Here is a 13,789-nt window from a genome sequence, read left to right as displayed (position 1 = left end):
GCACAATTTATGTTTAGTTTGTAAGGGAAACGTAAGCAAATTAAAGTCTCACATTGGTTAAAGAAATGATCATGGTACATAGATAAGGACAATTATAACAATTAATATGAGGTATTTTGAGTGAAATCAAAAGTAAAATCGCTAGGACCTTTGTCCATCAATGGAAGCAAGTTAGCCTCCTATGTTGGTTGCCCCTTTCTCCTTTGAATAATATCTTTCGTGAAGCTTATACTGACCTACTAAGCAAACATAGGCTTTGGACTTCAAAGCAACAAGCAAGGGTCGTTGCAACTTGTGCGAAAGTTGTCGACTCTCATATGAAGCGGACAATATTGTACCATTGTGGAGATACTTGGAGTACAAAGGTACCATTGTTCTCAACAATTTCACGAGCCACCTAGTTTCCAGTTCTTCCAACGTACTTGAACGATTTTGATATGCATCGCTTCGAATTTTGCTTCATCTATGAACATCTTACCTCTTAACTCAAATGCTTTAACATTTATATTTTACAGGACTGATAAGAGCTACGTCAAAATCTTACATATGTTTTTAATCATGGAGCCTCTCAATTAGTAAAAGAATTAATAGTAATAATAAAGGTCTCATGGAGTTACATTTTTTTTAATCATTTTGTTGTTTAGAAATATAGTTTTCTAATCATTTTTTTGTGTTATTATTATTTTTTTATAGAAATATCAATTAAAATTTAAAACAAAAAGTGTAAAAACTAAATATTTTAGAAGTTTTTTCTTTTAAATTATGATTTAAAAAGTAAATAAAAAAAAGTTATAGTTGTTATTTGTTTATCTACAAGCTTGAACTGGGTTGCGCAAGCCCATGAGAACAAACGTTGGGCCTTACGACAGCCCAATAAAAGCAGGCAACGGTGGCGGTTTCAGTTACGGCCCACGATTCTTTCTTCCTCTACCTCTTGCATCGTTTGGGTAATCAAGCTTTCTGAAAAACCCTAAAAATTCGTCACAGTTCGGTGATGCCCAAGCTCAAGGACAGTGCCTAAGGTTGAATTCTTCAAAAAATGCTGGTAGGAATCTTTCACCACCTGCGCATGATTCCCGGATCCGTTCCTCATCAAGTTTTCGATCACCATGTCGAGGTCCTGAGCCTTTTGATCTTGTGGTTTAATTTCTGTGATTTTGAATTTTCTTTTAACTTCCATTTTCTCATGTCGCGTATGAGCTTTCTGCGCCGAATCTCTGCGATCCTCTTAATACTTTTGAAGCTTTCGATTTTCTGTAAATGAAACATAAGTTCGAGCGCGAACTTATGACCTTTGCAATTCTTGGCATGTATCTGGATTTGATGTCCGTTTAGACTCTCTTATTCTAGAGTGGTGGTTTGTGGTCTTACTTTTCAACACTGCCGCTCATACGGCGTACCGGAGCAGTTATCATCTTCTTGTTTAGTTTTCACTTTATAATTTATAGTTGATGATTGGAAGGGAAGAGTGCAAGTGCTCGAGCAAGCAATGCCATTGCATAGTTTTTAATTATAATTTACTATATTTTGGAAAGCATAATTTATGGAATGTTTCAACGGTCGATAATTTTGTGGATGTGGATACCTCGCCTGGCCAATTTATGAACATGCATTGTTGTGGAATCCATGAATAACCTACTTCTTAATACTGTCAAAGTTTAGTAATTATATCTTGCTGCTAAAGTAATTTTATATTCTAATACCTGTAGATATTTGATGCTGGGGAATCTAAAGAAGGCAGCTCGTTCACATATGACAAGCCACAGACTGAGCCATTTAGAAGCAAAGAAGAGCGGGACAACTGTTGCAGTAGGGCCTCTCTTTCATAATAAATTGTTCTCACATTATAGTTTTTTATCCAGAGGACATACATCCTTCCCATCGTACTGCACAATGAGAAGATTTTGCTCGACTGGTAACTGCAGAAGTTTTGGTTCCTTCACGGCCAGTAATGTTGTTAAACATCATGCTCACTTTGTTCGGAAAAGACTCCCCTATAAATTTTCTTATGATGGCCGTACTCTTCCCCCCATAAATAAAGTTGCTCAAGCAGTTATCTTGGCCATTTCTCGTTCTTACTTGATAGTTCCTGGTATGTTTGCTTTTACATGTGGAGAGCTAGCATTTGCTCAAAGAACATTCTCAAACACAGACCACTATCCATCTCACAGTTCTTTCTACATCCGTGCACAAGATGGACCTGCCTATGTGATTTCGCTACTACTATCTACATTAGAAGTTCTGATATTGTTACTTAGAGCCCTTTATTTGGCAATCTTGTTCTCACCTACCATAGTGATGGCTCCATTTGCGGATGCCTTTGGATATAGCTTCAGGAGACTCTGGCTTCAACTTGTTCACCGTTCACTGGAAAAAGGTGGTCCAGCATTCATTAAATGGGGTCAGTGGGCAGCAACAAGGCCAGATCTCTTTCCTAGAGACTTATGCATCAAGTTATCGGAACTTCACACTAAAGCTCCTGAGCATAGCTTTTCCTACACGAGGAAAACTGTTGAACGGGCATTTGGTAGAAAGCTTTATGAGATATTTGAGAGATTTGAAGAGAAACCTATTGCATCTGGAAGTATCGCTCAAGTACATCGAGCTTATTTGAAATTTCGTTACCCCGGTCAACCAATGAAGCCTATGTTAGTTGCTGTAAAAGTTAGACATCCAGGTGTTGGTGAATCCATTAGGAGAGATTTCATTATAATTGACTTGGTAGCAAGAATCTCAAAATTTATTCCTACACTCAAGTGGTTGAGATTGGATGAAAGTGTGCAACAATTTGCTGTTTTTATGATGTCTCAAGTTGACCTTGCAAGGGAAGCTGCTCACTTGAGCCGCTTTATTTATAATTTTAGACGGTGGAAGGATGTTTCATTTCCAAAACCCGTGTATCCACTTGTCCATCCTGCTGTTTTAGTGGAGACTTATGAACAAGGTGAATGTGTTTCACACTATGTTGACGAGCTCGAGGGAAATGAAAGAATCAAGTCTGCATTGGCACACATTGGGACTCATGCACTTCTAAAAATGCTTCTGGTAATGTAACTTGTATAACGCTGCAGCCTTTCTGACTGTTATGCCTCATTTTTCTCTGCTTAAAGACCATTTTATTCTATCTCGCCCGTTTGCAGCATCAAATGTCAGCATTTTTAATTTCTTGGACACCTTTGTATTTTGCATTTTTATTTTTTGTCCAATTTTGTGATGGCTTCATTATTAGTACTGCACTTCTCTGGATTGTAACATTAGTCTAGTTTCCACTTTTCAGGTGGACAACTTTATACATGCAGACATGCATCCTGGAAATATCCTTGTCAGGGTCCATGAAAAGTCCTCTAGGAAGCGACTCTTCAAGTCAAAGCCTCATGTTGTTTTCCTTGACGTAGGCATGACTGCTGAACTTTCTGGAAATGATAGAGTAAATTTACTTGAATTTTTTAAGGCTGTTGCCCGAAGGGATGGCCGCACTGTTGCTGAGTGCACCTTGAAACTATCAAAGCAGCAAAATTGCCCTGATCCGAAGGCATTTATTAAGGTAATACAATGTGCATCTCTATTATTTTAGCTTTTGGAATTATTGTAGTTAGATCCTGGAACGTGGAGTTGACTTCTTAGTTTGTTGGTCACTCCCTAGGAGCGAACAAGCAAATGAATGTTTGGCTTGTGAATTTTCCTGTGTTAAACCGAGATGGACCTCCTTGTTGCTGTTAAGCATAGTTTTTATTTTGAAGTCAACCCATATTTTTTAGCCCCACCTATGGTAGTTTCTTGATCATGTAGTATTTGGCTTCTAGTTCTAGGTTATGACAGTGGAATAAAGCTTCTGGATATTTAATTTTATCCTTGAGGATTAATCTTTGTTTATCTTCAATGTTGTCGACAATTAAAAAGTATTCAAGTCTTTTTGTGGCCTGTAGTATCTCGCTGTGTGTTTTTCGCATTAAAACTGTGCGAAATGAACTTGTTTGCTTACCGAACCTATTTTCCCTGTGCATTTGAGTTGAGATGTTTTTACCAAATGAATTTCTTTATTGGGGTTTGATTCTGTTTTTTGTGGAAGTATTTCTGATCATCTGCTTACAGGAAGTGACAGAGGCATTTGCTTTCTGGGCTACTCCAGAAGCCGATCTAGTTCATCCTGCTGAAGCCATGCAGCAATTACTGGAGAAAGTGAGGCATTACAGAGTCAACATTGATGGAAATGTCTGCACCGTGATGGTCACGACGTTGGTTCTTGAGGTACCTTCTGTCTGCTGTTCCTGTATTCACAAGATTGTATTTCCACTATAATTCCTTGTGTGAGCTTCACTTTCAGTTTTACTAAAATATGGGGGAAAGAAAAATGCTGATTTTTTAATGTACTATGGTAGTAAAGTGGTCAAACAAGACTGATCCCTTCTCTTTTCTTCTTTTTGTTTTTGAGATCTCTGTTTCCGATTTTATATGATCTGTCCACCATTAGACTGTTTTCTGTCTTGATTTATTGACATTTTTTTATTCGGTGACATTGAATTTATGGACTGTTTGAAATCTGCCCTTTTTCTTTTTCTTGTTTTTTAGAACAAAACTTCCTTAAAAGTTAAACTATGTTTATAATATTCGATCCAGTACTGTTAGCAAAATTTCAATTTTATTTTTGGAGTACTTGGTTAACTGTTTCTTTTCCTTTTTAGTTTTGTTTTCCCGAATGGTCCTATGTTTTTGAACTGAAGTTGTTATTTTTTTAAGAAATATCTTGGACTTCAACCATGTACATAAGGCTTTTGCTTCGGTGTGCATGTACAGATATTATTTTTATTTTTTAGAAGTCTCACTTCAACTTGACGCAATGTTTTACATAAAAATAAGTGGGAGGATCTTTATAAGTTTTTTCTGAAGTTGTCCCTTTCACACCCCAGTGCTGGTGGCAGCCTCAGGTTGACATTTTTGGTTTAGTGTGGTTTAGTGCCGTTGCTGAACCCTTCGTATTGAAAGAAATGGAAGGTATCTCTGAAATAACTGTTAGTGGGATTAGTACCTGTGTTCTCTAGTTTTCCAGGTTTCTGGGTGGATGCCATTTAGAAGTCATTTTGTAGTTCTCCCTTGGATTAATTTAGTTCCAACAGGAGGATTTCTTTTCTCGAATCTCCTTCCTTGGTCATGGTTGGATCTGGATGGTTCATCTTCCTCTCTTTCTTTTAAGGCTTTGTATTTACCATTCTAATTATTAGGGCAATCCCTCTCTTGGAAGAAAAGAACCTTATTTTTTAGTTTTTAAGTTTGCAAATCATGTTACGATGTCTAACTCACTTCTAATCTCATTTGGATAGGGTTGGCAGAGGAAGCTGGATCCTGAATATAATGTGATGCACACACTGCAAACTCTTTTACTAAGAGCTGATTGGGCGAAGTCTCTTTCCTACACAATTGAAGGATTGATGGCCCCGTAGGATGGTTTCTGGCTGTGTCTGCTCCAACAAAACAATTTTGACAATGTAAAGGCGAAATTATATGCACACCAACACCATTCAAGTTTTGTCTTGAATTCACATCATTTTCCCACTAAGCTTTAGCCCTTTTCCTTTTTTTTTTTTATAATTTTTGTTAGCTCAAAATTGAGGGAAAAAGCGGTAGATGTGAGTGACAGTAAAGCAAATAATGTGGTAATACAAACCCCAATTCTTTTGATTATAATGTGCTTCCCAATGTAAAGTTAGAATCTTTTTGCTCCTGCTAAACAGAAGTAACAGGGAAAGCATCACTTTCATAACTGTACCTCATCGTTTACATCTGTTTCTGCACGTGGCTTTTCAATACTTCTCTTGCTTGTTCGTACCATGTACTTCAATTGACTTGAGTAGAATTGTCATTAATTTTGTTCATTTTATCATAATTTTAGTGCAGCAGATGTCGGTATCTTTTAATTGCAACAACTTGGGGTCGAAAGTTGAACTGTGAACTCTGGGTGTTTTATTTATTAGTTTGGTTTGGCATTGTAAATTTTATCATTGTTTTTTGCAAATAATTTCTCTAATTATAGTATCTTGTAAAAAATTTATCATTATTCAAAGTACTATTAATCACATAATATTACAATTCTAGTTCATAATTCTGTATCCTTCAAATTTTAGGTATTTTCCCCGTATCTTGAAGCTTTAATCAACCATGCCAATCTGAGAAGTACTTTACTAAGTTTTCCTTGAACTTGGTTTCGTGATAGTTCTTTGAAAAATAATTGGATTGGTATTAGAGCATTTTCTATTTTCTTTAAAAAAATTACTTATTAATGTTAAAAAAAATTGTCCAACTTTGATTAATAATATATATTTTTAAGTATTTGTTCTTTCGTTTTTAAAAACAAACGCTAACCGATTTTCAATATACTTAATTCTCTCTCAACATTTTTATTTTGTCGGTTCAATATGATTTTTTCAAGTACGGTTCAATATGCATTTCTTTCAAGGAATTAATAATTCTGTTTGATCAACTAAACAATTATGATCAAATTAAAATTATTATTATTATTTTAGAATTCATTTTAGTAATTTTTATATGATGTCAGAAAAAAAAAATAGAACAACCATGAAGAGAGCCTAGTTGGAAAGGGCAAATAAGTTAGACAAATAATTATGAGTGATGAAAATGTAAAATAATTTTGTGTTAATGCATCCTTAGCTTCGACCTTCTATCCTTGTAATATAATATTCTTCAAAAAATAAAAAATAAAAAAGTATAGAGAAATATGTTAATTTAAAAGGATGACAGAGTGATAGTTTCTTTCAAAACTTCAATTTCTCCAAACTGGTGAACATGCATTTTATTAATTAAATTAAATGAATAGCAAAAATATTTTTTATTCATATTTTTATTACTTAAATTGTTCAAGGTTGATATGAAGGATCAATATGCATTTCCATAATATCATAGAAACAAACACAGGCTGTACCTAGCGAGGCTCAAAGTACATAAAAAAATTTGAACGAAATTATTATTAATATGAATATAAATACTAATGACAAGGATTTAGAAATTATAACAGATTTTTAATTATTCATTAAAATGCCAATCGACTTCAGGAAGATCCACGTCTAGTCCCCAATATATGATTAGTGAAGGCATAAGTAATCTTGAACACAGCTTTATAAGATGCAAAAACGTGATTCAGCAGGCAACGCAAAGCAATTTGCAGGCCAGAAAAAGGGGAGTTTGTGTGCATATTAGAAATAACAAGAATGTTGGGGAACCAATTTTGATCTTGAATCTTAATTTCCACCACACACACACACACACAAAAGAAGAAGAAGAGAAAAAAAAAGATGAAAGCTGGCTCCAACAACACCAAAAGAAAGGTGAAATATGTCTAATGAAATGAAAGTTGTTGCATGTAAATGATGCCCACAGCCCCACTTGGCACAATCCCAAAATTTTCTTTTCTTCTGTTATAGAACATGTACGTTTCAAATACTTGATCCTGTCGTGTATTTGAGATTTGGGTAAAAGAAACTTTGGAACTACAAATTTTACAAACATGAGGTGTGCTAAGTTCTTGTCTTGAACCACCCGATGATTTCGAACAATAGGATGAACAAAGAGATATTCTTTAAAGTGTGTCAAATTGAGGATCAAATCAATCAATTCGATACATATTTAGCTCTGACCAAGGTAGACAAAGAATGCTGGATCATAAAAATAAGGGGGAAAAAAAACCTTACACGTTCTCAATGGGGTACTTGCAATGCATTTGTAAGCTCCCGGACTTCTTTGATTGCTGCATCTATAGTATAGAGGGCCATCTTCTTTACCTGCTTTCAGAACAAAGAAGACTTTAGTGGATCTTATCGAGTGAATAACATTAACGAGTAGGATAGTTGAGATTTCAACCTCTAATGTCTTCTCTTTTGCTATGTGGTCTTCTGGAAGTAGTCGAACCTCGTCGATCAACTGGATACTTTCGCTGACACTTTCGGGTGAGATAAAATCCAATACCACGTGAATGCAAGACTGCAGTTCAAGTATAAGATTATGACATGTATCAAAAGTGGCTATTTCTTCTTTTTACTCAAGAAACTCGGTGAAACAAAACAAGGACAAGTACATCAAAATAATTCAAGCACCGGCCAGAGGTATTTCTCTACTCCTTATGCTAAAAGAGCAGGGGTTAAACTTTACATTTGAAAATTCATACCAGAAAGCCAGAGCTTGAAGGGGGGGCAATTGAAACAAAATGATAAAGATATCTGTACAGAAATCCAAACTCATAATGCTAATAAGAACTCAAATCGCAGGCGGTTAAAGAACAAATAAATATTTATCTAGAAGGCCCTAAGGCTTTTTCAATCCCAAAGATTAAACAATCAAAACAAAAATATTGTCAACAAAATGCATGGTTCTTCAGACCTTTCTATTCCGGATCTGGTAAGGACATCCGGCAGGAATGATGACAGCTTCTCCAACATTTTGCTCAAAAGTCCATGGTTCAATTTCTGTTGGCAAAGGAAATTGATGACTCCACAAGCATTCGACATAAAGATATTAGGAAAGAAATCAAAACAATACATACGAAACTCCTCCTTCAGCCTCAACTTGTGGGTTGCATCAAGAAAAAAACTCTGGTCAAGAATTGGATGCACAACCTGCAAAAGATGCACTGAGTGATTAGTAAGATAGCACAAGTGAACACGACACACTATATGTTCATGACTCACGTGCTTATGAATGAACTCATCAGAATGCCTTCGGAGGTACTCTGATAGTCTTGGAACATCTTGCCTCCGAAAGACATCCCATTGGGCACCGCAAGACTTCGAAGATATTTTCTCTCCATCAATGAGAGAGGATATTGTCCGTTCCCTATTCTTCTTTGGAGCCTCCGATGTCTCATTTAAATGGGATTCAGATTGAAGCACTAACGGTCCCGGATCCGAGTCATATGCACCATCAGAGGTCATACTAGGGCGTTTAATACCACCCTGAGCAAACACTTGGTCAGCATATTCAGAGAAACCTGGTACTTTTGCAAACCTTTTACTGAAGTGTGTTTCTTCTCCAGCCATACAAGATCCAACTTCCTCCACACTTGATTGATTAGTAGAGGTATTGGAGGACTCACTTTGAGCCTTCTGCCTATGAAGCAAGTTTACTACTTTTGTAAGTTGTTCTGTTGAAACGGGGACATCTGTACTGTGGGCTAAAATGTTAATCTGCGATACAAATAGTGAATTAGCAGCTCATCTGACATTTTAATGAAAATTATCATTCCAATTAATGATCAAGAGAGAAGAAGCATACCACATCGTAGGAGTCATAACATAATCTGGAGACAGAGTCAGTCATCACATGCTCCTCGGTACATCCATAGGCAATATAGACACATGGACCCATGTCAGGCTTGGCAATTTCCTGTGGCAACTTTGCAGCTAGATTCAAAAGACCAGACATGGGGTTCATGTATTCTTGAAGTGGTAGAATTCGCATTATTTCAGCATAGTGAGCTGGAAACTGCTCTTGAAACAAATGAGAAGAAAGCCAACCTTTTAATTTTAACATGTTGTTACAGGTGTTTGTGTGTGTCCGTCCCTTAAGAGAGCCCATAAAATACTGCCTAATGCCAATTTCTACCTGCACGAAGAATTCAAACCATACAAGAATCAAGCAAAGGTCACAAACAGGGGAACTTCAAAACAAAATAGAATCCTAGAAAACCAACAAAAATAAATCCCAATGCCAAGAGGCAACTGAATATTGCGTATACAGTTTACTATAGAAAATGCTAACCTCACACCAGTCCAAGTTATTGGAAGCTTCTGGGAGATTCTTACTATTTTCGTGTCTTGAAATGATTCTCTCAAGGTAAGTGCAAAACATAACCACTGGATCCCAGATCAGATCTGAAGCCTGGAGCATATTACGCACAATTACTGGATGACCTTTAACCCAGTGCCTCTGGAAGTGCTCGAGGTCATCAAGACGGATGTCAAGAAGGCTGGGGTAATACAAGTAGTTATCATTTGAATCCTCTCTGACAGCAACTTTTTGGAACTCTTCAGTTCCATCAACCTCATGATCCTCATCAAAGCACAAAGTACAATGTGACGACACATCAACGGACTCTGGGAAGTCATAGCTACAAACTATTTCTTCTGCACTCACTTCAAGCTCCCTAGTCCAACTTAATGGGAAGGTACATCTCAATTCGAGAAGGCTGTCACTGCAACTGCCACTTTCTTTTGATGGGCAAGAAAAATGTCTAACACTGTTATTTACTCTTCCTTTATGCAATGCTTTGGAAGAAGGAAGCCGGAGACTACCAGACGTTTGCTTGAAAGCATTTAACTTCTTGTTTTTAAGAAGTTTCTTTTTATCAGACAGGCAGGCTTTCTTTCCATTAGGAACCTTCGAAATAGACATGTCATAAACTCCATTGGAATCCTCGAGAAAAATATTACGGCAGCAACTTAAGCAGAGATTATAGGAACAACTTGGGCAACTTCTGTAGAGATCCGCAATAACAGTTTTGCAGCTATTACTGTTCATCAATTGCAAAACCAATCATAAGAAGACAAGGAAATTAAATCTAAAAAAAAAATATTATGCCAAAAATGTTCAAGCATATGGAGGAGCATACCAACAATGTTCACTACAGCCAAGTTCATCCCGTTTGATATCAACTTCAGATAGTTCTTTCCCTGTTGCATACAATGAATTCAGAAAGGGGAAATTGCAGACAAATAACATCACTTGGTCAAAACTCAGAGTTAATTAATATAACACTAGTTAGTTGCTAGATCTCAAAACTACCTTTTACCATGGCCTCTGTTTCTAGCTCAGCATGCTTCTCTATGTTTATTTGTTTGAGTAAAGGGAGAAGCACACAAATCAAATAATGGAAACGTAAAATTTTTCCAACGCCGTCTCCCAAAAAATCCTGAAATGATTTGTCTGATGAGCATCGATATTCAACTTTGCAAGAACCATGGTCTAGATTCAAATAAGCCTTTCATATCAGACCTTACATTCTGTGTGCAAAGATTGATACGTTGAACAGTCCTTACAGTTGCAAATCCCTCGACAAACAGGGCATGCCTTCTTAACTTCTTCTTGTGTATCAAAGAACCTGCAATGTAATAAACTTGAGTTAACGGATCATCTCATATTCAGAAACGGTAAAGGAAGAAAGTTGAGATCACAATGTGAAACATAAGGATTTCTTGCATTCCATCAATTCTAGTACTGACAGAAGGTCTAATGAAACCTTGGAAGTCTGCAGGAACAGTGAAGATGTCTGAAAGAGTCACTTCACTCTTACAATACAATCCTCTATAATATGCAATTCGGGCAAATTCTCCCATTACCTTTGTTTCTGACTAGTTGCTTAATATTACAATTATGTATGAGAGATTTCACTTTGACCATTAAGGGTAGGCATCTCGTTCCCTATCGTCTTTGTTTCTATTCATACTCAGAACAATGAGCTGGTCCCCCCTTGCCATTTCATGGAAGGTTGACAAGTTTCAAAAATCATTACTACGGCATGTATAGCTTGATGGAGAGGAAGAGCAAACTAAAGAAGAAAAGTATCATCTGCTAGCTTCAAAAGGATTGCTTTCTATAAGAAATAACTTGGTTGGTAAGGAAATATGTTCATGCGGTTAGTATAAACTTACCTGTTCAACTTAACTACCTTTAGCAAATTTCTACACATTCTAGTATTTTAATAACACCTACTCCGCATTAAGGCCCTGGCATTATGAACTAAACCAATCAACTTCCTATTAAAAGTTTTATAATCATCCATGGTAAAGCTCGATATGAACAAAATACTTAATACTTACCGTTCTCTGATGCAGTCTATGCAGAAGAATGTTTTTTGACAACTCGAACACTGAGTTAAACTCCAAGAACTACTTTTCTGACACCAATGGCACTTCTTCCTCTTACATTTACGCAAATTACCCACATTACGCCCATAAGGTACAACCTACGAAAAAAAAGCCAAAAACTAAATAGAGGGAACCATTGAAAATCAAATTGAACCGCCAATAAAACTACATCGGTCAAACATAAATAAATTTATTTACCTGCAAGTCGCCAAGTGGAAGAATATTGACATTCTTGGACCGAAATCGCCTTTGCTGAATCGGCCTTGATTCAGCCCCAATTTTGATTCCGCAAGAAGAACCTTCATTGCCAGATTGTAATGGAGATGGAGAAGGGGAAATTGCCATTAGTCCATTGGGCAATTGCCTTGTCATTTCCTCATCACTGTTCTCCTCTAACTCAGTTTCATTACCCTTGTTCTTCATCCTCTTGCTCGCCTTCTCGAGAACCTTCTTCTTTCTTCTCTTCTCCACTTCCCTCCGCAGCACCATCCTTATCAACTCCAACTGCATACTTCCTTTCTTCATCTTCATTCTATTTAGCATCCCATCCAATGCCGCCGAAGCCCCGGCCAATTTCTTCCTCTTCATTAGTTTTGCCAAAGTTGCCGCTCTCGGGGCCCTAATTACGACGTTTTCAATATTCGAATCCGTGTCAATCGATCTTCTGCTCGTCCTTTGAAGTTTGAGAGAATCCGGAACTTTCTCCTTGCACTGGCGATGGCGGCCTTGGAGATAGTGAATTTCACAAAGCTTCAGATTGTCCATGACTCTTCGTTTGCAACGCCATTGCTTTCCATCAGTCCTCTTGCACCGCAAATGGTCCGGAAGTGCTTCTTCCTCCTCTTCCATTGGCCACCCAAGAGAAGAAAATTATCCCACAGAAACAATCAAATGGCGGAAAACGAAAAAACCACCGAAAACCCAATCTGTGCCCAGAAAAACGCAGTGGAAAAAGAGGAGAAGGGCGTTAAAAATATAATGAACATTTATTAGGGGAAACAGAGGGAGTCACAAAGGAAGGAAAGAAAGTGGCACATTCGTAATAATCGGTAAAGCCCAAATCCTGATTGGTCACAGACGATACGATATCACATCAAATTACTGAAACTAATTACAATTTTCAATTCTAAATTCAATTCTTATCTTCTCAAAACTCAAAACTTTGACTATTTCAGAGCTTTTCTCAAACCAGTCACTCCACTCCATCCGAATCAATCTTAAAAAAAGTTGCCATTTTTCAAATTTGTTTCCTGTTTTTTGAATCCAAAATTTCTGTGCATTATTGTTTACATGTCTGATCTTATGTGGGAAGTAACAGCAGGCAATGACATCTATCTTGTGCTGTTTTCAATATGCTGTTTTGTTGGGTTTGTGATTTCTGCTTATGGGGCTCTACTTTTAGGATCCCTATTATATTATAGTTGTTTAATTTCACAGTTCCCCATTGAAAATGCCTCAAATTCAATTGCTTTTCTTTGTTATTTATGGAGCTTTTCTAAAAATTGTGTCTGGTTGGACGAGGAATAACAAAAAAGGCAGGATTTTGGTGTTGAAAATTGCTATAGAGATCAAATTATGTGTTATATGGATTACACGTGCCACTTCTTTTCTTCTGTTACCAAAATAAAATTGAAAACCCATCTGTTTCAATTTGATTTGAAAGCTAAATCTGAAAACTTTCAAGGGATGTCTTTATCATTTTAAGTTGGATTGGGAATGGACTTTTGTTTCAAAAAGTGAACTCAACTGGATATTTGATTTTTTGAAATAAAATCTAACTGACTAAAAAAACTGATCAAAACCATATAGACAAATGTATTATTTTTTTATTTATTTAAAAGCTATATCGAACGGAGCCAACCACTTAGTACTTGTGGTAAAGAGAACGAGTTTTGATTCGAGACGGATCACCTTTTGGTTAT

At 36.7% G+C, this 13,789-nt stretch overlaps 2 protein-coding genes across 4 annotated transcripts; one reads left to right on the top strand and one right to left on the bottom strand.

The window, feature by feature from the left end:
• Window positions 1–913: 913 nt before the first annotated feature.
• Window positions 914–5,763, top strand: LOC111012390 (uncharacterized). Of its 2 annotated transcripts, none has more exons than XM_088122511.1 (5): window positions 914–1,045; window positions 1,710–3,045; window positions 3,278–3,544; window positions 4,093–4,248; window positions 5,319–5,763. In XM_088122511.1, exons 2-5 carry the CDS (start codon window positions 1,717–1,719, stop codon window positions 5,436–5,438), a joined length of 1,872 nt encoding a protein of 623 aa, XP_087978637.1. In that variant the 5' UTR covers window positions 914–1,045; window positions 1,710–1,716; the 3' UTR covers window positions 5,439–5,763. The 2 variants fall into 2 exon arrangements, with proteins under 2 accessions (XP_087978637.1, XP_022142223.1); XM_022286531.2 differs by having other exon boundaries at window positions 932–1,117.
• A 1,807-nt stretch (window positions 5,764–7,570) lies between these two features.
• Window positions 7,571–12,854, bottom strand: B160 (protein). Of its 2 annotated transcripts, XM_022286535.2 has the most exons (13): window positions 12,066–12,854; window positions 11,820–11,965; window positions 10,996–11,101; window positions 10,786–10,912; window positions 10,613–10,673; window positions 9,763–10,513; window positions 9,519–9,606; window positions 9,277–9,404; window positions 8,694–9,188; window positions 8,549–8,621; window positions 8,386–8,471; window positions 7,870–7,989; window positions 7,571–7,790 (listed from the first exon to the last, which is right to left on the bottom strand). In XM_022286535.2, exons 1-13 carry the CDS (start codon window positions 12,714–12,716, stop codon window positions 7,707–7,709), a joined length of 2,916 nt encoding a protein of 971 aa, XP_022142227.1. In that variant the 5' UTR covers window positions 12,717–12,854; the 3' UTR covers window positions 7,571–7,706. The 2 variants fall into 2 exon arrangements, with proteins under 2 accessions (XP_022142227.1, XP_022142226.1); XM_022286534.2 differs by having other exon boundaries at window positions 9,277–9,606; window positions 12,066–12,853.
• Between the last annotated feature and the right edge of the window lie 935 nt (window positions 12,855–13,789).

This window comes from Momordica charantia (genome assembly GCF_013281855.1).
Source record: "Momordica charantia cultivar OHB3-1 chromosome 1 unlocalized genomic scaffold, Mcharantia_2.0 BLBB01000001.1, whole genome shotgun sequence".
Classification (NCBI taxonomy): Eukaryota; Viridiplantae; Streptophyta; class Magnoliopsida; order Cucurbitales; family Cucurbitaceae; genus Momordica; species Momordica charantia.
This window is presented reverse-complemented; position numbering and strand designations above follow the sequence as displayed.

Coding starts and splice junctions, on each gene's coding strand:
- LOC111012390 (XM_022286531.2), top strand. Junction 3,545..4,092: donor ATCCGAAGGCATTTATTAAG/GTAATACAATGT, acceptor ATCTGCTTACAG/GAAGTGACAGAGGCATTTGC. Junction 4,249..5,318: donor TCACGACGTTGGTTCTTGAG/GTACCTTCTGTC, acceptor TCATTTGGATAG/GGTTGGCAGAGGAAGCTGGA.
- B160 (XM_022286534.2), bottom strand. CDS start 12,716: ATGGAAGAGGAGGAAGAAGCACTTCCGGACCATTTGCGGTGCAAGAGG. Junction 10,913..10,995: donor CTTTGCACACAGAATGTAAG/GTCTGATATGAA, acceptor AAATCATTTCAG/GATTTTTTGGGAGACGGCGT. Junction 10,674..10,785: donor AACAGAGGCCATGGTAAAAG/GTAGTTTTGAGA, acceptor TGTATGCAACAG/GGAAAGAACTATCTGAAGTT.